This window comes from Hippocampus guttulatus, chromosome 19 (genome assembly GCF_054856545.1).
Source record: "Hippocampus guttulatus isolate MCC_2025c chromosome 19, RoL_Hgut_1.0, whole genome shotgun sequence".
NCBI lineage: Eukaryota > Metazoa > Chordata > Actinopteri > Syngnathiformes > Syngnathidae > Hippocampus > Hippocampus guttulatus.
The window spans coordinates 9,007,489-9,034,081 of NC_141279.1; the positions used below are offsets into that span (position 1 = coordinate 9,007,489).

General features: G+C 47.8%; 1 protein-coding gene across 6 annotated transcripts in view; it reads right to left on the reverse strand.

Annotated features, from left to right (window-relative positions):
* LOC147190136 (neurexin-1a) overlaps nt 1–26,570 on the reverse strand; it is a 53,742-nt gene extending 27,172 nt beyond the window's left edge. For 2 of the 6 annotated variants that reach the window (XM_086139060.1, XM_086139055.1), the window contains exons 1-6: nt 22,743–26,570; nt 21,005–22,218; nt 15,008–15,025; nt 13,515–13,544; nt 1,795–2,096; nt 870–893 (exon numbers count right to left, since the gene is read on the reverse strand). In XM_086139060.1, coding sequence (XP_085995186.1) covers nt 870–893; nt 1,795–2,096; nt 13,515–13,544; nt 15,008–15,025; nt 21,005–21,737 — 1,107 coding nt within the window. In that variant the 5' untranslated portion in view covers nt 21,738–22,218; nt 22,743–26,570. Of the gene's footprint in view, nt 1–869; nt 894–1,794; nt 2,097–13,514; nt 13,545–13,783; nt 13,800–15,007; nt 15,026–21,004; nt 22,219–22,742 lie in introns of those variants that run through there. The other 4 variants (XM_086139061.1, XM_086139056.1, XM_086139057.1 and 1 more) reach the window with 4 other exon arrangements.
* Nucleotides 26,571–26,593: the final 23 nt, after the last annotated feature.

Sequence of the window (26,593 nt, forward strand, 5' to 3'; positions counted from 1 at the left end):
TGATTTAGCTCTGGCCTGTCTTTCTTGGATACCTGCTTCGAAGCGGAGCCTATTCAGCCAAATTTGTTTGAAGAGTGGCAGCTTCAACTTAAACTGTCCCACTGTTAAATTTTGGTTGTGATTGACATGACCGCACAATCTGTTCATCAAAGCATGAGCTCTGGAATTTGCCCAAAATGGCTTTTGAAGCCTAATATGACATACTTCCTTTTCAATTTTGCTCCTCAAAGTACAAATTGTGTAATTTGTTCTGGTCAACATGTCCATCCAATTGTGTAATTCTGAGACCTGTGACGGGAGCTGATTTTTTTTTCCCCGCACCTGAACTTTCATGGAAGAGACTCTGAAAGAGGAGACATACCCTCAAATACGTAGTTGCAGAATATTTGCGAAAACGGATGAAATTTCAGGCATGTTAAGGTCCCCTTCCCTCCGAACAAAAGTTCACTGGAAGTATATTATGAAACCGAAGGATTCCACGAGGGGTTCGCACTACCGACTTCTTGGGCCGTAAAAGAAAAAGCAAAGTCGGAAGTCGGTTTTTGTGCATGCAAAGGAGGAGGCGGAACACTGGCATGCAGGTGAGGCGTGACCCAATCAGATGTCATGAGGCGGGGAAAAAACACCGGTAATGGACGAAAAAGTGGGAATAACGAAAAAAAAAAGTCTTGGAGAGAGGGGCGAGGGCTGGGTGAGGAAGAGATTGTTTTTTTTTTCTTAAGCTTGAAAAAAAATTTAACAACCGCACTTATCCTTTCATTGCTTACTTATTTTGCTGTTGTAAAAAGGAAATAAGACACGGGGGGAGGGCAAAAGCCAAACTAAGAAACAATTAGAATGGGATCTACCGAACAATGGAGTTTGTTTACCATAGCGTGTCCAATGCCTGAGTGCTTTGTAGGAGAGGGGGGAAGAAAGGAAAGCAAATCAAAAATTGTGAACAGAAGGAATTGGAGGAAAGGAAAAAAAAAGGGGGGGGGGGAGCTCGAAAAAGAAGGCCCTCTGGTGAGGAGTGCTTTTCGCTAGGAGAAGGGCACAGGTTAGTAGTATGAATCATTCCATGGATGGTGTTAGTTAGTTCTGCTGGCAGGTTAGTAACAAGTTAGTAGTCACAGCACGTTAGTAGTAGTGGTCACTCACTCACTCGGTTGCATGAGAAGAAGCACTCACCTGCGAGAGCTGCAGGACGGCTGAAAACTAACAACACATTGGCGGCGTGGAGCACAGACTACTTTGCGGAGCTTCGACGTGAGCGTTAGCGGCCCTTTGTCGGGCCTCCGTGTGCCCGGCGGCAAGCAGAACTCACCGTGTTGCTCCAAAGTCAAATACACAGTGCGTGGAAATACCATGTTGGAGGTTTGCACCGCAAATTACCGAGGCTTGGGATTGCGTCATCAACGCTGCCAGTCAAAATGGATGGGAAGTCACAACTTGACGCGTGGCTCAATTTACACTTAAGACTCTGTGACCTGGGTACGATTCTCCTTTTGAAAAATGACTCGTTCGATTGTTTTGCTTCGTTTTGGTGCATTTTTTTCTTTGCATGGTGCCGGCTGTAGACCAGGCACCACGATTGAAGCAATCTTTGGCATTTGCTTTGAATAACAAGAACCGCTTATTGCATAATGAAAATACATTTCATAAATTGTATTCTTAAAACCTATTGCGGACACTTGACAAAGTTCTCAACAATCAATTCAAGCGACGGCCGAAAAGCCTCGGCGGAGGTCGGTGCCGTGCGAGCGCTGAGGTTTGCCGTTGGGAAGCGCGTGCACGACGGGGCTGCGCGTTTACCTGTCTGAGGTTGCGGGTGACCTTGACGTCGTGCCAGGCGTTGTCGTTGAACTTGCCGTTGACGGGCTCCACCAGGGCCTCGAAGGCGCCCGAGCCCAGGTTGATGACCAGCGACACGGCACCGTTCTTCAGCGCCAGGTTGACGTAGTCGGCCGACTTGCCCGTGTGCAGCATCAGCCCGTTGCGCTGCAGCGTCTTGAAGGAGAGCGTGATCTCGTCGCTGCTCGACTGGATGGGGTTGGGCGACAGGTCGTAGCAGAAGAACTCGGAGCCCTTGAAGGTGGCCACGTACTCCTCGCGTGCTGTCGAAAAGAAGAGGACAAAAAAAATACTCAGGATCACCGCCATACTTATTTACATGTTTGTTTTTTCTTTGACATAGACCAGTGGTTTTAGTCCTAACGCTGCGGTAGATTTTTTTTGTTTTGCATTTGCTCATTGAGTGCTAATCTCTACGATATAAAAAATTGCAAAAAGAAAGACGACAAATTGCATTTGACAAGATAATGAGAGTGATTAGTACATTTCCCGGGCCGTGTCGCCTTATCCCCCCACGCGTTTTGCTCCGAGGTGACAAAACGGTGGGTGTTGATCACAACTAGCCGAGGCACACAAAGCTGGGAAAATATTTTTTAAGAAGCTCCCAATGTTTGTTATTGTCAAGCAAATCTGCACTGACGAATTAAACACGCACACACACACACACACACACACGGTGCTACGGCGCTAATTGTAGCATAGTGCGGCGTAAACAAGCTTTGATCACTCGTGTGGGTTTGCAGCTTCCGCGGAGCGGGACGCCAGTGCGACATGAGTCGCGAGCCGTTACGACAGCCACTCTCGCCAACATGTCGCTGGGGGAACAACTGCAACCACGCGTCTGATGCTCGCGTTTGACGTGCTAAAAAAGGTATTTTTTAAAAATATTTTGAACTACAAAATATACTCAAGATAATATTAAAAATAAGTACAAATTTAAAAATATTTTACATATAGATATTTAGATCAAATCATCCTAAACAGAAAATAATAATCGACCATGGGAAAAATGAATTGAAGAAGTGTAGTTATGACATGCCGACGCAAGACTTTCCCCTTTGCCGCTCATCAAACGCCGCAAAGACGGAGAACGGCGGCCAAGCGCAGCACAAGCGGCCAATTAGAATTCCGCACCACGTGGAGTCGACCAATGGCAGCTTGCCTGGCACGCCATTGGTGACCCCCAAGGACATTAGCCCAAGGTTTGGCAATTCATCATCCTTAAGCTCTCGGGCTTGTGCACGCACGCACAAGTGCGCGAAAAGTCATCGAGCGTTGCATACACAAGCGAGGGCGACGTGTTTTCCAGTGCATCCGGCACAGCCGCCATCTTGCATACGGGTCGGGCCAGGGTAAGAGGACGAAAGGAGGGGCGGCCGTGTCATAAATAGAGTCAAGTGGAAAAGCATGTTACGGCTGAGCCGGAGAAGCGGGCCCGAATGGAAATTGGGCCGCACAGAACGGACGGAATAATGAGAGGGGGGAAGGGCGAGGCGAGGGGGCGCCAGTGAGAATGTGTCACGATTCAAAGCCCAATTATGGCAAATTGTCTTCCTTTAACGTGAAGAAGTAGAAAAAGATGAAGTGCCAATGTGTCGCCTGCTAGTCGCGCTGTGCGATTACCGACTGGCAATATTAATTGACTATCGTTCGTCTGTGTGTGTGTCTTAACACGGTCGGCGTGTGGCGCGCCTCTCCGTTCCCCCGGCAAATTTACACCCGCGAACAACAGAGCGCGTAAAGCATCCCCGGCGCTCGATGACCCCGAAACGCTCACACTTCCTCTTCCTGTTGCAAATCCTCACATCACAGTGCGTCTGCAGCATATGGAAGAGCATATGTGGATACACACGCACATACACAAACACACATTTTTGGCACACCTGACGCACTCGCTGTGAGTGGATCATCTCGGATTAATCCAGTGAGTCAGTATTAGCTTGGTGGGAACACAGTAAGACACAAAACACTTGGGAAGGAAATGCTGCCTTACAAGGAATGACAAAATTATATATATCTAAAAAAAAAAGACAAAAAAAATAAAGCGCACCAAATGGGGAGGGCATATCTGTCGTAACTGGACACACTAAAAGCCTCAAGGACCCATGCACAAAATTCAACAGGAGGCCAGCCATTTGGGTTTGAAGCAGCCATTTTGAAGCAATTCCAGAGCTTTGACAAACTCCTACTGAGGCATTCTCCCAAATGAGCTCCAATCAGAAGTGTGTCCTGGACAGATGGGCCAAGCTAAATCGCCGTTTTACATCCACCATCCAAGTGATGGAGGAACGTGGCAATAAAAGTTTGATGAGCACTTTCGAGGATTGGCCATGAAAAAAGACGCTATGAAGCGGATGGAAAATGCATCCAATCGCAGATCAACTCGCTACAACAACTCGCTGTACCAGTGCATTCCGCTGGGCGATAGGGACGAGTCCCGCCGCGGCGGGCAAAAATCCCCAAATAACTGACGGCCACCCATAATGGAATTGCATATATTTGCCACAAGATGTCAGAAAAGCTCTTAAGGTAGAGAGGATCATAAAGCATCAACACAATCGTGAAGCTTTGTAAAATTCAGTCATTTAACACAAACAAAGGTCACATGAGGCTCATCACGCTCATGCGACACCGCAGTTCTTATGAAGCATGACGTGCCCAAAACAAACATGAAAACCGCAATGGAGAAAACCAATTTAACGGCAAAGTGTGCAGTTCTCAGACTGTGCACATTTTTCTCTCTCTCTCGCTTGTTTTGTTTTTTAATCTTCAAACATGCAGAACGCAACTCGAAACAGATCTCTGAAATCAGCCGAGTAAATCAAACCATAAACGGGCATCCCGGAAATTAACAAGCAACTCGCAGCTTTCTGTCTCGTTCGTCTTTTCCACCAGCTAATTTCTCACCGTTTCCAAGGCAACTGGGTGTTTTTTTTTTTTCTCCATGGAGAGCAGGAGACAAAGAGAGGTTGGCTGAGGGAAGCACACGTTATCATGGACAGCTGTACAGAAAATAAATTGAAGCAAAGGTGCACAGGGGAGGAAATCAAACCATCTACAGTGCTCCCCCCCCCACAATGTCGTTTGCACCCCTGCTATTTACTCTGATAATTTTATTTTTTTAAGCCATCACTTTTTATGTTTTTTTCTGGACTCGACTCACTCAGGTCACGTGTGAAAAGTCACCGAACCGAAACACTTTTTTTTTGCAGTTTAGTAAATGCTGGGAGAACAGTGAACACAAAGCGCACAATCGCGCACATGCTGCCGTCAGCCACGGCTCACGTTCAGACACTAACGTAGACGTACGGAAATCACACGCCTCCCACATCAGGCCCCGCCTCTTAAGGGCACGTGTATGCAAACACACATTACAATATGTTCAGTGACACTGACTTCCATGCCTTGCCTTTTAAAGTCACACGTCATTAAGAGGGATTATTGTATTTTCAAAATAATCCAGTTTACCATTACAAAGAAATTTACCAGAAACTTTCCTTAAATTCACCAATTGCAAAACTTGGGCATTCCGGAACTTGTCGAGGCGACTAATTCGGCCGCGTTCTATTGTTTATCATATGTCTTTGTCTCAGTCTAATTTCTCCCCGTTTCCCTGGCACCCGAGTGATTGTGTTTTTTTTTTTTTTTTTAAGGGATGGGTGGGGGGGGGGGGGGGCGTGATCGAGTGAGGCGTACATGATCACAGACAGCTGCACTGAATCAAAATGGCGGACAGAGGCGGCTGGGCGCACATCAGGGGAGTGCACATTACGCCATACCTGATGGTGGCGAGGTGTGTTTGGGAAGGGGGTGTTTAATAAGACAGCGGGCCGGCCAACAAAATGGAGAGAAAAGGATGGATGGATGGATGAAGAGGTGAAGGAGGGAGGGGGGGGGGGGAAACTTCTGCTCCATCTACAGTAAATCCCAGTGCGGCGGGCTTCAATCAAAGCGCCCCTGTCATTGTGGAGATAGCACGCTGCAATTCCCCCACTACACCACCCACCACCCTCCATTCGTTTTTAGCCCACGATGCAGTTTTGCTATCAGCCGCCAACACACACACACACACACACACACACACACACACACACACACACACACACACACACACACACACACACACACACACACACACACACACACACACACACACACACACACACACACACAAACACAAACACCCACACACTGTCGAAGGCATCATTTCTTTAATAACCGGCAGGTGGATTAACTATCCGCTTAACTAGCGCAAACAGATATACGAGCAATGGCTTGCAAATGTATGTAAATGTATGCGAGGCGGGTAAACTGTCGGGAAAAATAAAATAAAAATAAAAATCAAAGCTGTCAGAAGTCAGTCACTGGCAGCTGCTCTCCGAGAAGAACGGCGGCGACTCACCCGTTGCTGCGTGCGAGAGGATGTTGGCTTGTCGCTGCGGCGCTGGACAGATTGGCTCTTGCTGACTTTTTTTTTTTTATACCAAAACTTTTTATATAAAAAGGGGCTTTTAAGTGGCATTCATGTGTAAAAATAGCTACACGAACTACCGATATGTTAGAACACTTGCCCTAATAATGAATGTTCATGTTCTTTTGTCAAAAAAATACATGACAAACTGGATTATTCGGCATCCTCTTGTGACATATTAGGGCCAAGGAATATGTTGGCGTGACGCGAGGAGTTTTTCTGTTTTTTTTTTTAAAGTCAGGCCATAGTCTGATCTAACAGGAAAAAGATGCATTGCTGCCATCTTGTGGCATCTCCACAGCAGGCAATCCAAAGCCAAAGTAAAAGCACTCATTTGGTGTTGCTCATTGAATGTGTTATAAGACAAAACTACTCATCGGCCATGAAGTAACTAATTTCAGCTTTTTGTTGTCAGGGCCAAGAAGACTCAGTTTGCCGACGGGCGACACAAGTGAGTAACGCTGATTGGCGCTGATTAAAATGGCCGCCGTCAGGAATCCGTATCGATTCACCGGGTAATGGCGGCTTCCTTGATTGCGCGGCACGGTGACCAAAAAAAAACCCCGCAAGGGGCATTTAAAATCGGTTGAGAAAAACAAGAAAGGGCTCAGGGGCTTCCTGTGAATTTCAAGGTTGACTTGTTTTAATACGTTGGCTGCACATTTTGCACCGTAAACACCATTTCGGTGCAAAGCGTCACGAAAGCGTACTTGTCATTTGACCAAGGTAGTGCCAGTGGGGGGGAGGGGGCGTGGCGTGAATGGCTTGAAGGAGGATTTTAGCGGTCTTTGCTCCCGCCGTCGTTTGGATGTTTAACGTGTCAGTCAAAAAGATGCTGATTACGCGAGGTATCGTTTTGTTGAGGTGATGCATTTCGTAACGGGAGCTCAACATTTAGTGTCAATAAAATGCGAAATATTGTGCCGATCACTTTTACATGTTCACAGGTTGAAGCGGACAGCAGCGGGAATGAGCATATGAGCTTTGGCGGCGGCCGGTCATCGCTTTTAAACACTTGGTGAACGTGATAAATTGAGCCAGGAAACAATATTACGATGCTTCGCTCTTTACTTCACTGACGTCGCCTGTTTGATGTGTCAAGCATGCAGTTTCCTCCCATTTTGGTGGGTTACAACTTGTGCTAAAATTCGTCTCTATTGATCTATAGATCTACTGAGGCGCGGCGAGCTCACAGTGGCTTCTGGACTGTAGCTCACAGGGACCAAATGGAGGAAAAGGCAGCGGGCGCATAAATCAGCTGAGAAATACCACCAAGTCTTGCGCATTTCAAGGTTGGCTTCTTCCGATACGTGGTGCGTTTAGCGGCGTATTAAATCTTTGAGTTCTTGTTCCATTTTGTATTTTTGGGGGGGTGTCTCTATCTGCGTTCACCCCCCCGCTTTGGCCGCATCCCCGTCGGTACCCAGGGAAACCGGCTTGTTTCCATGACAATGTCTGCGGGCGGAACAATGTGTTTGTCTTAAAGTGGGATAAGATCACAGCTACTTTCATCCTTTTTAGTCACACATGCGCGCACATGCACACACAAGCCCCGGATGCTATATGCTTTGTACAATACGACACACACACACACACACACACACACACACACACACACACACACACACACACACACACACACACACACTTGATGAAGCCGTCTTGTTCGCAAATAATAAGCAACCTCTTTCTGTGAGGGGGGAAATGAAATAGGTCCTTAATGGATGCCGCGGCTATTTCAGTTGTGTTAATGCCAGACAAGCGCCAAAAATAATTGAGTTTTTGTTGTGCGCGTGTGGGTGTGTGTGTGCCCGTTCTGGCAAACAGCAAAGAAATGAACTTCAAATGCCAGATGGGGCACTGGAGTGAATCGTCGATTGCAGAAAGGCTTCAGTGTAGCATTGTGGATGCAGTGAAATCTAAAAAATAAAATTAAAAAAAGCTTTGTGGTGACACATAAGCGAGTGGAGGAACAAGTGGAAGAAACCCTGCAATGAGGCTATCCAAAAAACGTGTGAAAGACAATAGGAGTGTGAGTGAGTGAGTGTGTGCGTCAGCAGCTTGGGGGAGGTATCTGCATCGCTGATGAATCCCAACCGCGTCCAAGGAGAGAGAATCCCTGCAGTCTAATCTCACTTCCTGTCTCCCTTTTGTGTCTCCGACCTTCTCCAGCCGTATCTGCGCTCACCATCGCTTTGCTACCCCCCCCCCCCGACTAACGGGCGCCACAATGGCTGCTGTCTATCTACAGGTGCCTCTAAATGGTTGTATGCCGCCCATTAACGATGTATGCTTGTTCATAAAAATGACACCAAAAAAAATCTTGTAACTGTTACAAGAATGACACCTTGCGAGAAAATATCTGAATTTTGCGATTAAAAAATCTCACATGTACAACATCTTGAACCCATGCAATATAAATGACTGTAAAAATAAAACAATAACCAAAAAAAAAAAACGGTAGTACGATCATGGCGCTGCAATACTACATGGGAATTCGAGCCCTGCTGCGAATGATGACATTCTGCAAACGAACAGAACCGATCATAAAGCAACTCCGCAATGCATCTAGCATGTGCACAATCACCAGCCCATGTTACATAAGCAACAGTATTGAGTCATCAAAATGACTCAACACCACCAAACCACTTTCACATCAGGCTCATTAACATTCGCTGGCATACGAGCCCGAATAACATACGAGTGGCTGTCGTAGGCTACAGGTAGACTATAACGGAAAGGATCGCTCTGCCAGAAAAACAGAGGAGAATGCAAATTATACATATTTCATTTTCATCTTCACCAACGGCATATTTCAGAAATTTTTTTTGCTCGGGTTTGAGCTCTATCGCCAGCAGTCTCAATGACTACAGGGGGCACCGCTCTGTCTTGGCAGTTTTATTTTCACAGCCTCAACTTGCAAAAATCACAGCGAACCATCAGTCCACACTCGGCCTTTTAACACCGGAATGCCCTCACACCTCCTCTCAGCCGCTGCTCACTCACTCGTGCGAGTGTCGCGTCGGTGTACTTTTAGCCGCGGCGCCGTGTGGCAGCGGTACGACATCGGCATGATTTCAGTGTTTTGACTTTTGGTGAGATTTGTTTTAAAGCCGACTTTAAGTTCGACGCAATCAAGTACTTCGGATAAACGCGCAAACGGACCGCTTGCCATAAACGAACAAAGGCCCTTCTAGTTCTGAAGTGGTGGGGGCGGGGGTGACTCATACTGGGCTCCAAAGAGTGTCATGTGATGGGGGAAAAAAAAAAAGTCACAATCAAACTTCTTTCTTTCTTTCGGTAGATTTGGCCTGTAAATATATATCATTGAACTTACCATCCTGTGGATCTTGAAAATGTCAAAATGGTGGCAGTGAGTGAGTATTAAGATCTATTTAATGACGCCTAGCTTGTATCTTAGCTCACTTAATTTTCATTTTCCCACAGGTTGCCTGAAAACTTCTATGACGAATACCATTTTTCTTCCTTTGAGCCTCAGCAAAGCTGAATCTTATGAAACCTGAATCAGGTCTGTGCGACTTTTATGAGCCCTCCGGGATAAGGATGAGTAAGAGGTACAGGACATGTTGTACCTTACTGGTACCGACTGGTTCTCTGCGTCTTGGCGCCTGTTACCGGCCTCGCGCGGGCATATGGCGGAGTCAGCAAAGAGCTTTCCGTGTGCGTGCGTGTGTCCCGGAGTGAGGAGGAGGCGGTAGGAAAAGACAACAGGCCGATTTTGACACAAACGCGCCGGCGAAGCGCCCGTCCATCTGTGCGCTCCGCTCGTCACAAGACAAACGTGTTGGGGGCGAGGGGGGGGGGGGGGGGGGTTGGCTCGGTTTGCCGACGCTTTATGTGTCACAAGCGATGACTCACAACCCGCCGCCTCCCCTGAGCTTTGCAAACGCTCACATCAGGCACGCACAACGGGCCGGCGCGCACGCACCTCATCCTCGCTCCCGCGCCTTTCGTCTGCTGACCGTGAAGAATTTGTGCGGGCAGTCTGACTCATGCATATTTACACACACGCACGGGCGCGCGCGCACACACACTCTCACCTACTCAGCAGGCACTCTTTAAAGGTTATTGTGTGCCAGCGTCGAGCGCGCGTGTGTCATTTGGTCTCCCCGCTTCATGTACACGTTTAAAGGTCACCTCGCTGACCACTTCACTACGCCGCGCGCAGCTTGATGTGGAGAACCCTCCACCAACGAGCGCTATTAGCCGGACAAACGGACTCTAGAGGTAGCACGCAAAATTTATCACGATAAACAAGCCAATGACACGCAAGGCGCTGTTGGAGACGCTCCGAGTCGCCGCTCCAATGGCCGCTTGACCCCGGAAAACTTTGCAGACGATTCCCCGGCCAGACAGACGGACAAGTAAAGGCCGCTGCTTCGCAATCAGTCAACCAAAACGCAAACCATGAAATGTGAACAAGCTGGCATTATTTTGTGTTCGATTAAGAAAAAAAAGCAAAAAAAAAAAAGCAGCGCCATTTGTATGCTCAAGAAATAAAACGCATCAATGCACTACAAATGATCTTAAACACAAATAACAAGCTGTCGCTTTGGAATTTTGGATTGCCAATAGAAAATGCAAAGAAGAAATGATGCGCGGATTCTTGATGCTTTGCGAAATGAAATGAAAAATCCACTTAGGCTGCCTCTCTGTCGTGCGAGCGTTTTCACGCCCTCACTCAAAGTGGTGTGTTTTTTCCCGCGGCGGAAAGATAGCAATGTTTTATACGGAGGAGGAGAAAGTCTGGGACACGCCATCAGGGCCGTCATCCCCCGGGGCCAAAGGAGCGACGCCCCGCAGGGCAGACGGCAGCATTGCTGCGCCTTTGCAGATACCGCCGGTCGCCGCGCATCACAGGGAGGCGAGCCGGCTGGCTTTATCACCGCCGCGGTTCCCCCGCCTTTTCCTCAATTTCTCCCGCTCGCAGACACACGTGCCGTATATCTTTCAAAGACACTCAGCCCCCCCCCCCACTCAAAAAAAGTCATTTGGGCTTTGCGGGCTCCTCAGAAAGCCTCTTCACGCCCAGCTAACCTCGGCGAGGCTCCGTCGGCACCGTTTTACGACCTTCGCGTCGCACAGACACGGCCGTGTGTGTTCGGTCGCAGATAGAGCAGGCGGAGGAGGCTCCGGAACCCTGCAGAAAAGTTCTACTCCACCAAACAAGAAACTGGTCTGATCTAGTTTGCCACGTTACACAACAACGATGGGACCAGCCTAAAAGCCGGTAGCGTTCAGTACGCCCGACACGGCACAATACGCCCTTATGGACCACGTGTGGCATTTAGGCTTCACACTCAGGACGAGTTAAAACAAAAGCACAACTTTTATACGGTTGCTAGCTTGCCCTAAATAATTGGAGTGATCGATTTCGTTTCGGTTAGTTATCTTTTTTAAAAAAAACAATTGTCTTTTATATTGGTTTTTCTTTTCATTAACTAAAATAGCCCTGGTTCAAGTATTTCAAAATGCAGGGGAGGATGAAGGAATTTCGCTTTCAGTGGCACTCTCTTCTCCAGGACTCGGCGGCACACGACTCACGCACTCAAATACAGTCGGCAATCCAAAAACCAGAAAAAAAGCTTTTGAATCGTGACGCTGTGATTGCTGATTACGGGCGTCATTTGCGCGGCATTCAAGCTATTTCGGTCCTCCAGTTCTTTCATCGAACCGGGCGTTTCGTATCGGAGATGTGGCAACCGTCATCACGTTGACCTGTCCAATCAAAGGTCGCAGTGGGACGGGGGGAGGTCATGTGGGCCAATCAGCGCATTCATCAGAGTCATGCGGCGCGGCACCTACCGTTTAGAACGGCGCTCCCAATCATTCGCACGCGTATGGGCAACTTCACACATGCACGCTATGCGCACGCGCATGCAGCAGCAGCTTACCTGCATGTTCAAATATTAATACCACTAAAGCGATGAGCTGGAAAGTTTCAACCAGTGGTGGGCAAACTTTGCTGCTCACGGGCAACGTTGGATTACGACAGCTGATTGGCAGATTAGGTTTCAAATAAATAAAAAAATACATTTGAGTCTAAAAGGTGTAAATTAGATAACGGTAACAGTCAAATCATTTGAATTCTTTTATTTGCACTGTTTAATTATAATTCATCGTTTACTAATTATTATAATTTTTACTAATTATTAAAAGTAAAATATTAAACATGCAAAAAAAAAAAGTAATGTTTTGGGTATTCCATTATTATACGCAACAGGCTGAATGCCCACCCCTGTTGATGGTATTAGTGCATTGCATAGCAAAACCACTGAGGGCCACAAAAAGGGAAAATCAGTGAAATACCTCGCAGCTTTCCTAAATTCACACAGTGAGCAGTCCAAAGACAGCACAGGGAAGGGAAAAAATGCAAACATTTGGCATTGTGAGTCAGTGGGACTTGTTTTTGGGCCGCATTCAAAAAAAAGAAGAGGGGGAGGGGGGAAGCAGACTAACTCGGAATTGCTTTCATATACTGCGGGAACATCTGCTCGGAGAGACATGACACCCGCCCCCAGAACCCCAACACAAGTGTATGGGCATCATGGGAAGGCGATGAAAAGGCGGCAAAAACACGGGGATGAATGCCCATACCGGGAGAGTTGCCACATTTGTCCACGTGTACACGTACACATGCACGCACACACACACACATGATGACGACTGCAGAGGTGGAAGCATAAAGGCCCAAAAATATACATATATAAAAAAGCATCTCAGGCAGGCAAGCAATGCAAAGGCGCTCCCGTGTCACTGAACGAGGTACAAGGCGACCAGGTGACGCACTGCTGTACCTAATTAAGTGAGCTGGCCAGAAGTTGCGCTCCCCCTCGTCCCCCCTGAAATCATCTTGAAAAGCCGTATTTATGAGTTCCAGCGCCAACGCTCAACTCATCCATTTGGGCTTCAATTAAAAAGCCAATAATCGTTTCCACTGCATCGCTTAAAAGGGAGAAGGCAGCGGAGGAAAAACCTCAATTACAGGAAAGAACTGACCTTGGTTCCGCGCCTAGAGAGACAACTTCCTCCCTGCGCCATGTGGTGATGAAGATGGAGATGGCTGGGTCAAGGGTGGGGGGTGGGCTCATATGTAGGTGTGTGTGGGGGGGGGGGGGGGGGGATGGGGGGGGGGGTGGCTGGTATGTAGCAGAGTAACAAGAGGAAGTGAAATAAAAAGAGCCCATACCTTGGTCGCCAATCATCAGGTGTGCCAGACCTTAAAGGAAGACAAGAGCACAGTCAGCACAGCAAAGGATCATGGGGGGCGTCAAGTGTGCCGTGCGGCACGCTAAACTAGACGGGTGCGTCGAAACAACTACAACTACAAAGATCTCGCTGAGGCATCCACACTTACTCGTCCCGGTGCAGCACCAGAGCCGACTGCTAATGGGATACTTGGCACTAAGTGCGCGTCTAACAACATGTCACCTTGAAACAGAGAAACGCGGCACTTACCGGCTCGGCTTTAAGCCTTTATATGGCCACACCGTGCATTTCGAGTAAGGCCAGGTCGGAGACCCAAAACAATGACGGATGACGACGTAGTTAAAAAAAAACAAGACAAAAAAACAACTCAAAGCAGTGCAATTGAACTTTTATACATGAAAGAGAAGGAATGAGCAACTGAAAATACAGATGACTATGTGATAGGAAGATAGATCGAGAGAAGCAATGAATGCTGCATTTCCTCACATAGTGGGCGATTCTTAGGAGTGAGGCGCTAAAACGAGACAAATGGTCTTCATTTGTGTTTGCTTACTCAACAGCATGGCATTGATTAGCGGTGAGGTGCTTATTTATACCAAAGCGCATGCTTTGTCTTGATTTACTTAAAAGTAGCGACCATTACATGTCTATTATTAGTAAGGTGCATTTTATGCTTATTTAGCCAACTACAAAGGACTACGAGTAAGGCGCTTACTTATACAAATGGGTTTAATTTGTGTTCACTTACTGGACAATTGTCTGTTAGGAGTCAGGCACTCCCTGAGACAAATGCACTTCTTGCACAGGGAGAAGGGCGCTTATTTCTACAAATGCATTTCCTTTTGGCTCACTTACTCAAGAGCAGAGTACCAAGTGTCTATTGGGGGTAAGGTGCTTACTGAGTTCAATGCATCATTTCTGTCCACTCGCCCACAACAAGTGTCTATTAAGAGGAAGGCTCTAATTCCGTTTAATCTGCGCTCATTTATTGAACCACGGGAGGAAGTTACCTGGTGCCTGTGAGGAGTAAGGCTTTTACATTTGATAACATGATCAACTGTCCATTGCAGTAACCGCTGTGCCTGAAAGAGTTCAATTGAATTTGTGTTAATTTACTGTAACTTGCAAAGCCTTTATTGTACCACAGTGGGGTTTTTTTCTTTTAAATAAAACGCATGCAGCAACTGGCCTCTTTGGAGTACGCTGCTTATGTGCCTGGTTGGCTTTGTCTTATTGACTCAAATGCAGAAGGTACAAATCCATGTACTTTTAACTTCGGCTTTGACGGCGCCTGCCATCTGTAAAGTGTTACAGTGAAAACACATGGCGTTGTCTTGCCACTATTTCAGGTGCGGTAGCCATTTATCTGGCCGCACGCCTGGCATCCGTCGGTGCTGAACACCCGCTATTTGAGGAAATACGGCGTCAGCATTACCAGCTGGAGGAGATCAAGGGTGCGTCAGGGCGACCTACCTGGGGTGTAGCTGTGCTCTGTGGTGGGTGTCACGGCCAGGCGAGGAGAGAGAGAGACAGACATTCATTAACATGCATGCTAAGTCGTCGGGTTACCATGGCTACTACTTACTGTACATGCACACCGATCTGGGGTTACCGCGGCAACGCGCATGCAGACGCCACCATTTGATTGGTCCACACACACACACACACACACACACACACAAACAAACACACACACACACACTAACGCGCATAGCTGCAATAAGAAAGAAAAAAAAGAAAAAAGCATGTGGACTCACTTCCTCTCACACTTGTGGGTAGAGAGCACCATTGTACACGTTCCTACCTGCAGGTTAGGGTTGGAGAGCCAGTCACCCTCCAAACTTACCTTGAGGCCGCTTCCTTTCCCTCGAGCCCACCCCGAGACAGATAGCATGCGTACACATGGGCTTGCGCATAGACACGCGCACACACACGCACACACAAGTGCACACGTGCGCAGACAAATGATGATGTCATTATAATGATGTGAAATTGCAGGAAGGGATGGAGTCGCAGTGCAGGAAGGGGCATGCAAGGTTCAACACCGGCGTGACATTGTGCGCGTGTGTTTATCACTGGAGCATGTGTGTATGTATTTACATGTGTGTTTGTGCCCCTGTGCTAGTCGCGTGGCAAGAACAGGTGGAGCGATTAGCATGCTTATTATGCGCGAGGCCTCAAGGACAAGGCGAGCCGGGTTTACTGTGACTTGACCGGAGGGGCGCGCTGGGGTCGGTCAATCATCTGCCGCCACCATACGTGATTTATTTATTTTCTTTTTTTAAATGACATTGGCAATATCGCAATGTGGTGAAGCCTCGCTATTCAAAAAGCGTCTGTGAGCAAGCTTTCACATGTGGACATTCAATACAGTAGTTAATTTCATTTAGCTACCAAAATGTATACTTTTATTTGCAAATTGAGTTTGGTGATATGATGGCTTTCTCCATCGCAGTACTTCATGCATCTACTCATTCGACACATTTTACTGCTTTCATCAACTGAGAAAAATTGAACGATGTTCTTATTCAGTGCATTAATAACATCTCTCTATTTTCAATCGGTAAAAAAGAAAAAAAAAATCGATATTGACCTTTCAGGGCCTGTCAACAGTCTTGCAGATGAATGAAAGTGTCAAGAATATAGTGTATTCCTTTATGGTGTTAAAACGTCCGAGTACATCGAAAATCTCAAGTAGCCACTGAAGTCATTCACTTGAGTTTCACGTTCGTTTCGAATGACTTTCTCGCCACCTCGTTCAGAGCGACAGGCCAGCGGTTGGCTAATGAGCAAGAAGAACACGTTTGGCAGACGCGCCGCTATCGCGCTGGCATATGCAAATGTGGCCGAGGAGTTCTTGACTGGAGACACGCAACGAGGCGCTCAAAGTAATAATTGAGAGCGTGGTTTAGGCCCATGGCTGATAATTCGCCCATTTCGTTTCCTCTTAGCCCACAGTGGAAAAGAAAAAAAAAAAAAAAGGGAATATGCAGCGAATGAGCGTAACAAGCTTTCAAAACAAACCGCACTGGTTGAGACAAATTAAAACTAGAAGAGGACAGAATGACACATTCCGAAAGTCGCCGACGTAGCAACAGAATGCCGTTGAAAGCAGACCGACCCCGTGTCAAAAGCACAAAACATGACGAAAAGTCAACCCCCTTGTGGATTGCTGCTTGTATTATATGAAAGAAGTGTTGATAGGTTCTGTGTTGCCCGTATGAAAACAAAGCATTCCGGTCAAGTTAAAAAGAAATGTTTGGACTGTGTGACTAATCTCCCTGGCGATTTGCAGACGAACCAAATGACCTTTTCTGCATATTAGATCTTTATGCACATTTACGGGACCCTTTTCTTTGCTCCATTACAGCTGGATTGTGTAACGCTCCGAGACAAGTCTCAGCCAAGATTTCTGGGTAGAACCGTGCCAGCTGGCCCGGAGTTTAACATCAACAGATTTCTTCCCAGAAAGGCCAATTCGCAGAAAAAAAAGAAGATTGGGTAACTGGAAACCTTGCTTGTGTGAAAGCACCTCAAGGAACGACTCTTTATGCGCTCGTTATCGAACATACCGCGGCTTTGACATTCGTTGCCAAGCGGTGCTTTGACGTTAGCACAGGTCAGCCGGAAATCCACCAACCCCTGCACGTACTAAAATACGGTATTCGCATAATTAAAACTTGCAACGGGAACAATAGCTGTTTTCTCAGTCTAGAGTGCGACAAAGGTTACAAACAAAATGAAACCTCTGAGCATACTGCCGACATAAGGGGATTGTTTTCTCCCCCCACATCCATTTTAAAGGAACGGCCACTATTAAAGCGCGCCTGCTGCAAGGATATCGCTTCCCGCCGGCAACATCAATCGCAATAGAAATGTGAATCCATCTGTATGCAAATAAAAGAGGCCATTAAAAGTAGCCGTTGTACGCCGTACGGTATATATCAGCCTGGGTGTAAAATGTACGTCGACTTGCGTTTTGCCAGAAGAGCCGCACGACTGCTGTGATTAATACCGGAGCCTTGCGGAACGTGCTAATGTGTTTCTCCGTGGCCGCGCATGCGCACGTCGTCCTGAATGTGTGTGTGTGTGTAACTGCAGCGATTGCATGTAATTCCCGAGCTTCTGCAGGACCATTGATCAATGCTCGGCCTCCCTTTCGACGAGTAAACGCAAAGATGGCACTCAACGCTGCAACTACGCATTCACACCCATTGACTAGCCACCACTGGTTTCTCGGATATCAGTCAGTCAGTCACTTAGTCAATAAAGCCGCGGACGCCCAGTTCGCAAACAGAAACAACACAAAATAAGATTTAAATTCTTTGAAATGATGAAACCCTCGCCTCACTTCATCTTCACTTGATTTAAAAAAACAAAAACAAAAGACGCCTCACGGCAAATAGTAAAACACAGCGGGCGGTCCAACTAGTCTGATGTAATTATCTTAATACCCGTAATTGAAAGCACCACTTGTTGCAGTCATTCACACAGCATGCGCTTGTCTGTGTGGCATCTGTAAAGCTGAAGATAACATTACGTACAGTGTGATGTTATTTTAATTAAGTAGCAAAAGTGCCTCGGTTCATCTCCACTTAAATAAAACATCTCGCAACAAATAGGGGATAAATCAAAATCGGTGATATTACAGTGGACCACCATATTTTTGTGGGTTCGCCATTCGCGGATTATTTATTTATTTTTTGGACAAAGGAGAACATCGATTGCTTTGACCAAAAGATGTTGTTGACAACAGTAATTCTTCAGGAAAACCTGCTCATCAGTTGTGATTAGAAACAGTCGAAAACTTTAGGCAGCAGCAGGACTGACGGGGAATTGGGGGGGGCAAAGGAATGGCGATGGGGACAGGAAGCACAAGGACGGAGATACGCTGCCGGCAGGAGGTCTCCCCTATTAGTGCTGTCTCCATGGTAACACTGGCCAGTCTGTGTAAAGGCTCTGGGTAATTTAAAGGGAGAGGGTGGGGGAGCGGGGGGTGTCGAAAGGGAAGTGCGTAGGGGTGTGAAGGTGTGAAGTCCTCTCAGAGACAATCGGCCATATTGACATTTTTTGTCGAGTGCGTCGGCGTCTATGTAATTTCATTCTCCGAATGTAATTTGGAAATCTGGGAAGTTGGAGAACTCAAGTCGAAGTACCGCTATGCTACTTTGAAAGACAAGACAATTTAGAGGCTCATTTAGAAAGTTGATGTTGAAATTGTCTTTCCCAAATAACTGACGTCTTTGTCCGCAAAAATCACACCATTCAAAGGAATTAATTTTCTTTCGAAATAGGCAAGCTCAAAAGGTGTACATCCGATAGACACACTTGATTGCGACCAACACGGGCGGAGGCTTTCTCGTAGAAGCTGCGGCACTGATCGTATATCACCAATCTCAGCCATGACATTCATTATCTCTCCGGAACTGTTTCATGCAATGAAGCCAAGACAACAGAGTGGAAAGTTCTCATATTTTGTGCTCACTTTCAAGCTCAATCAAAGCTCAATTAGCAGCGGCATGGTTCAAGATGCACAGCACGTGATGATGGAAATACAAATGGACTTGGGCATGGCTTTGGTGGATGTGACGCAAGCGGAGGTAAAATGCTTCTGGCAATTGACGGTTCGTGAAATCAAACGTTGATAACTGAACGGTTTTACGTGATGGGCATTCCGCTAGGTAGGCATGGCTCTATTTTCTTTTGTCCAAATGGCGCTTGTTGGCTTTTGCACTTGAATTCATCAATTCAAATTAGCAATAGTAATACAAACCATGTTTTCGGGGATATCCAGTCGGTAATTCCCCAAACTGGATCAAACAACGAACTGCGAAGCTATTTTGCCGATGCCACTGAACAAGAAAAGGCAAAGTGTGAGGTTTTGGAAGATCTGCCGTGAAAAGTGGGAGCGGGGGCTTGTTGGGGTTTTTTGGAATCGCGTGGTGAGCAGGATCAAAAGTCGCTGGAGGGCCTTGGCTGCCTTCCGCTATATGCAGTACTCACCGTAAAATAAGATTCCTTATAGTGGCACTTGTTTTGGCCTGAGGCTGATTTGACCGTATTAAACAAGGGGCCACTAGAAAACATCCAGTGAAGAACATAATATTTACCTCTGTTGTCCCCGTCTGTTTCTGAGTTGGTTTTTGCTCTGTTCACATTCTTCTTCACTTCTGAGTGAATACATGAATCGCAATGCAATTTGGTGCAGATCCAAATGACGATTGTTAGGCCTCTCCGAAGCGCTGTTCTCGTTTCAATGGGAGTCTGCTCTTTTTTTCTTTTTAAGTATTTGATGACTTGTAACTGGCTCAGTCTAATCTCGTGCAAGAGCACGAGAGCACTCAGATAGGTGTCTTAAAACGCCGCAAAGCGTTCAAAGTATTGGCAGGCCAAAAGATCGGCTGTTCAGTTACGTTCTGGGTGTGGGGCGAAGGCCGAGCGGGATCGATGGGAATGCATTAGCAGGTGACAGGCATGTAAGTGGCGTTGATTTTCAGCCTCTTCAACTAAGTCCAATTCAAGTCTGGCCATCGGAAGTGTCCGTACGGTCGTCGTTTAAGACTCAGACGGTCACAGAATGAGCAGAATCTTCCGCTTCAACTAGCAAATGGCTACGCTTCACAAAGGCAGGCTGCAGTGTTTCCCAACCTTTATTATGGCAAGGCACATCAACAAATCTGTTGGGCTTCCGCCAAACAAAAATGTCACAAAAAGTAAGAAGAGAAATGATGTCATCTCAGTTTGCGACGTCGTTTTCAGTTCAGCGAGTGGCAAAATGGCCGCCCCCTTGTAATGGATAAAGAGGGATGGATTTCACGGCTTAAGTCCAGTACCACATACGCAATATTAATCAGAATAGCATGTTTAGACTCATGGGTCTGTATTGAACAAATTATTGTTCAGGACTTAAAAAGAAAAGTGTCAATGTAAACATGCTAGTCTTTCCTTCATGAACAAAGAAATATGCCACTGTTCTACTACTGCTTTTTATATGAAGTCCGACGGAGCTGAGTGTCAGAACACATTATTTTCAAGCTTTATAATTTGATCATTTCCCGCAGCGCACCCGATGATCTCCCACGGCAACCGCCGTTGTTGGGAATCACGATCATGGAGGGAAGGTCCACCTATTAAATAATTGGCCGGCACGGCAACAAAAAATCCATTTACGGCAGCATTAGAATGCACCGCTTGTCATGTTTGTGAAGGCTGCCGGTCCACAGACACCGAGAGAAGCTGCAGTGGTGTGAAAAATGTATGTGTGTGTGTGTGTGTGTGTTGATTCTGGGCCTAGAACTAATTCCACTTCCATTTATTTAAATGGGAAAGATTGCTTGGGTTCGTGAAGAGCACCTTTGTCTTCTAATCAAATTTTGTTTAACTGCATTTGGAACGTGTGCGATTTTGTGACATTGTTTGCGTGTGTGATGAGATGCATGTCAAGAGGTCAGCAGGGTTCCTGAAGCTTACCTTCACTGCAGTCGTTGCCTTGGTAACCGGTGTCAGAGCAGTCGCAGACGGCCCGGTCGTCGACGAGGCTGCACACGCCCCCGTTCTGGCACTGGTGCTCCGGCCCGCAGCCCGCCGTCACCGTCACGCCCTCGGAGGCATCCAGCGCAGCCAGCGAGCCGTTGATGCTCAGCGCCCCCATCCAGCCGCGGAATGCGGGGTGGTCGCGCACCGACGGCGCGGTGAGACGGAGAGGCGAGGCGCGCAGCTCGGCCGTCACCCCGCCCACGTAGGTGTGGCTGAACACAGTCATATCTCTCCGCTTGCTCTTCACCTCCGCCCAACCCTCCAGCCGCCCGTCCACTTCCAGAGAGGTGTTCTTCCAGTCCCGCCTGACGCGCACTGCGTGCCAGCGGCCGTCGCTAACCGCGACGCCCGAGCGCAGCTCAGCCGGCTCGGCGCAGAAGATGGAGAAGCGCAGGCGCAGGTGGCCGCGCAGCAGCAGCAGCTCCAGGAAGTCGCAGAAGCCCTCGTCGTCCAGGTAGAGCAGCAGGCCCTCTTGGCTGTGTGTCCGCAGGCTGAAGCTCAGTACGCTCTCGCAGCAGGCGTTCCACACGGGGAAGCGGCCCCACTGGCTGGACACGCCGCCGAACTCAAGCACCTCGCCTTGGGCCTGGCCCCCCGCGCTGCACAGGCAAAGGCCCAGGAAGAGCAGAGGGGCCGCCGCCCAGGCGCACATGGCCATCACACTCATACACACGCTTGCGGTGCAGCTCTCTCACACACACACACACGCACGCACGCACGCACGCACTTTGTGGGGAAGGGGGTGGGGCGGAGGCTAGAGCTGGACAGCCAGCCTCATTGCGCTCTATGTCGAAGACCCTGGCTCCTGGGTTGTGCTCTGGGCTCACGCCGAAGCTCCTTTTCTCATCTTTCACTGCATCAAGCTCTCTCAGTCTTGTGCCAGGTGAGCACGTCTGCCTGTGCTGGGCGCCAACTCCATCTTGGTGGCCTAGATCAGGCCCTCTGCCCCCCCTGCAGGAAACTCCTCACGGAGCTTAGCGCCGATGTGTGTGTGTGTGTGTGTGCTGCTCACACGCTTCTAATAGAGAGAAATAACAGTCATTGCAGGATTCTCCTCCTAGTCCTCCTTATTCAGTAGGGGCACGGTTGCAAGTGTGTGCGTGGGAGGGGGGGGGATCAGGTGTGCCTTGTCATCACTCTCCAGCCACCTACCGAGAAAGCAAGATGGTACAATCAAGTTACTTTACAATTACATTCAGATTGGACCCAGAGTGTCTTCTCACGGCTACAGAGAGCATTCCAGAACCCCCTCTTTACAAAACTACCTTTTGATTTGGTGTGGCTGTCGGATCGATACGACATGTTGCGGCACCGTTAAGCCTTTTTGTCTCCCGCTTTCTCTTTTTTTAGGGTTTGATCACAAAAGACAAAAGCGGTGCTGCGGCGAATGACTATCGTCGAATTAACAAATCGTCTAGCACACACACACGTATGCGATGAATAAAGCCAGAAGAGGGGGGCGACATGCTTGTTCTTAAGAGACGGCGGCAACGACTGCGGTTGAAATATCGATTGTCGATTTGCGGCCATTGCTTCCATTTTCCCTTTCTCTGCGATTCATTCGTCGTGTCCTAGCTCCACGTTAATTACCCTTTTCAACCACCAAACAGAGACGTGGAATATATATTTCTCATGTGTATGATTTTAGAACGGAAGCAAAGCGTCCACTTACCTCGCGAGCATCCTATGGTGTCCACCCCCGCCACCACTTCGCCCGTTTTCACGCCACCGCCGGAGGTGAACCCCACCGCGGCTTGCACGGCAGGCGGTGGTCGGTGCTTGCTTGGCGGGTGGCTAACGCGGCAGTTCGAGAGCCGCTCCAATCACACACACACACACACACACACATGCGCACGCACACACACGCACACAAATGACCACACGGATGTCCTCACCGACGAACTGTTTCTCCGTCTACTCCCGGGAGGAGGAAAAGGTGCAGTCAGATGATGATCAATGCTCCGAGAGAGAGGAAAGACGCGCACACACGCACGGAGAGGGCGAGAGATGATCACGTGAGAGATGAGAGAGGGAGCGACACATGCGCAAAACAGAGGGGGAGAGTGAGAGATTGGAGAAGCAGAACTGAAAAAGAAAGAGGGGAGACAGAGCTAGAGACGGATGCAGACAGAGAGAGCGGAACGTAAAGAGACAGAGGGAAGGAAAAAAATAGTGGGAGAGTGAGACAGATGGAGAGAAGTGATAGAAGCGCAACTTTGAGCGAGATGGTAAGAGAAACGGATGACCAACAGTGAAAGAGAGTGAGAAAGACAGACACAGCCCGATTTTCGTGCCCAGTACAAGTCTAGTGCCAAGTGCAGTCCTAAACTATGCGCATGGATGGAGATTTCTCTCTTTTGCTATTTTCGAAGACATCCGCAGCTAGAATTGGGTGTTTGCGCCATTGTGGGAGTGAACAGAGCCGACTTGATTCCTGGCCTATCGAAGCGGCTCGTCCAAATCAATTTGAATTCAGCGAGAGGCGTAGTCTACATTGCGGAAGCAGAAACAGACTTGCGGAAGTCCTTGTAGGACATTGGCACGTGCAAAGTACTTTTATAAGACAGCTAAGACTTGTGATGTCACCTGGTCTAAAGTCTAGTCTTCCTTCTGTCAACAAAATGTCAGGTGCGATGACGGTCGTTAAATAGAAAACGCCCATGGTCTGCCGAAACGCAATCGGAGATAGTCACGTTATGCTGAGCCCAAGTGTGCCCGCCGACGAAAACACCAACGTGAGCATCGGTTACCTCCCAATTCTCCAAGTCAGGTGACCACAGCAATGTTTATTTTTGTGATGCGACGTGCCACAAACCGCTTTCATGATCCTTTGGGCTCGCTTGTCTTCGACACGCTTTCTTGGGTCTGTCTTTACTCGTACAAAGCAACAGGTGTCGGATGTCGAGGGCCGATATGTTGAGGTGTCCCTGCTCCTCCACACTTGATTCAAATGATGAGGATCGTGAGCAAGCTTGCTAATGAGCACAACACAAAACGAACAGATTTGTTTCCATTTGAATAGGTCAAGGAAGCAATGAAAAGGTCACATGAAAAGCAACATAACGGTTTAACATAAAGGGAAAATCGAGGCTGATCGGCTCTCTATTAAATCTAAAAATGTACGTTGTAAGGGGGGGAGGGAAAACGGTGTCAACTGCTGGATCGGGCGGGTAATTCCAAAGGCAAATGAAAAAATGTGTTAGGTGGAAGCAGCGTCATCGGCATTTTTTTATGAATGGGTTAAATGTTCCGTGCCCCAGTCACTGCTATTTATTAAATATAAAAAATGTACATTTGGAGAAGAACACTGAATGTGACTGATTGGGTCAAGGTGACACTGAAGTTAATCATGTGTCAGCTCGGCCACATTTTGTTTCTGCTTTAGCACTCACCTTTATCGAGCATGTTGAGGAAATTTGGCACCAGGCCGCTTTGTCTCCTGTGAAAAGACAATCAAACACACGCGTACACTCTCCAATAATAGCGGCATTCTCCGCGCCCTTTTGGGCAAATACGTGCTTATGTGGACGTATTTACTCCGGCGAGGCATTAAGGGCTGATTAACAGCATCTGTGTGACCACACTGCGCGGCCGTGAAGCAGATATTAAGCATATTTAAGACCACGGAGAGCCGCGCCGACGTTAAATGCCAGCCCGAGGAGCTGCGATCTGATGTGTGAGAGGGGGGGAAAAGGGAAACGGGGACTGCGGGAGCGGGCATTTCTATGGTAACAATCTCAGCATCAGCACCGTTTGCATTTCCAATGGACATACCAACACCCCTCATCAAACTAACTGCTTGGCTTTCCTCTCCGTCCTCGCCCTCCCCAGACCAAGTTGACCTTTTGGAGCCAAAGGTGTTATCAAATAACGCTCCTCCATGTTTTCCCAAGAGCAGCGTAAATCACTGCATAAAGGATGCACAAACCGACTGCATTCGGGGCAGTGCGCTTTCAACCCAGCACTTAAGTAGATAATTCTCCGATAAATTAGACGCAACCCCCATTTTATCGCCATCAATTAATCATCAATTTGGAGTTTTTCCAACATTTAACAGCTTAAATTCCCACAGATATTTACATGAAAATTTCCACCCGTTTGGAACACTAAAATGGACATCCATCCATCCATCCATCCAATCATCCAGCCTCCCCCTTGCATTCACGTCATTCCCTTTGACAAGCTGACAGCAACCACTGGCCCCTGACTCTTCGCCTACTCTGCAATGAGAAGGTCACTGTGCACATATCACATATAGTGTATGGGTGCTTGTGTGTGTGTGGATGGGGGTAGGGTAATGTGTTGGAATATAGTGCCCCAAATAAAAATTCAACCATCAGCATCCTTGTGCATGCAAGCCTGAGTGTGAGCAAGCCACACTTCGTATGTGTGTGTCAGTTTTCTGCGCTACACACTCACACATATGAGTTGGCTGCAGGGCTGCTGATATGATAGAACGAAGCAGCATGCGTAAAACATGAAAGCATGGCACGAGGGGCATCTCACTCGCACACACCTGCTGTGAAAGGGGTGCGCATGTGTGCACGCGGGCCTGAGTTAGTGCCACTGCGCTTGATGGGCAGCCACCTCGTCCTAAATGAGATTAAACGGAAGGTTTGCCTCTAATCGCGTGATAATGAGTTTCTGTGTAGCTCGTACATTCACTAATTCCGCTTGCCAATAGTGCAAACAGCCATGTGGGCCCGCGTGCGTGCGAGAGAGGTCACCTGACTGCAATCTCTTGCTCATTTATAACAATAGCAACGGGCTGTCCTTATCTAAGGATTGCAAGTTGTAGCTTTAGCACATGTGCACTAACTTGGACATGCACACAGACACACATTGTCCATCCCTGTGTCATTAAAGGTCTCATCAGGAAGTAGCACTGATCGGCTGACCAGCAGCTGGAGAGTGACTGTTCAACAAGAGACCAAATCAAACTAAGAGGTGACAACATACTGCTGGTCATCGGCTTGGCTGTTTATGAGCCGCTCTGAAAGTGAGCACACACACACAAAAAAACTAACCCTGAGCACAGCTGCAAGGAAGCTGCTGCGTCGGCATGACAACCTTCAGAAGGCTGGTCGCTGTTGATGATTTGCTTAGAAGTACATACATACAGTACATACAGTACATACAGTATGGATGTCCTAGGCGGAGATCACGAATAAATGGTAAAACACAGTCAAAGGAAAAGAGAGAAAAAGCACAATCACAGATTTCATTGACTCAACAAAGCAAGTTTCCTTAAGGTGTGGCAAGGAAGGGGGGGTGGTGGTGGTGGAGGTAGTGGGGGTGGGGGTGTTCCTGAAAGGGGCTCACAGTTCAGGAAGAGAGGGCAGGGAAAGGAGGGTTACTATGGCGACAACATAGGAGATGCTAATTGTCCATTTTCTACCCTCCATAAAGTTTAAGAGCCTCCATGGCTGCTGGCGTTTATTCTAACCCAGTCACGGAGGCCTCCCCTGGGATACACAGCCCTCCTCCGCCCCCTCCCACCCGGTTCTCTGAGCATCTCTATAC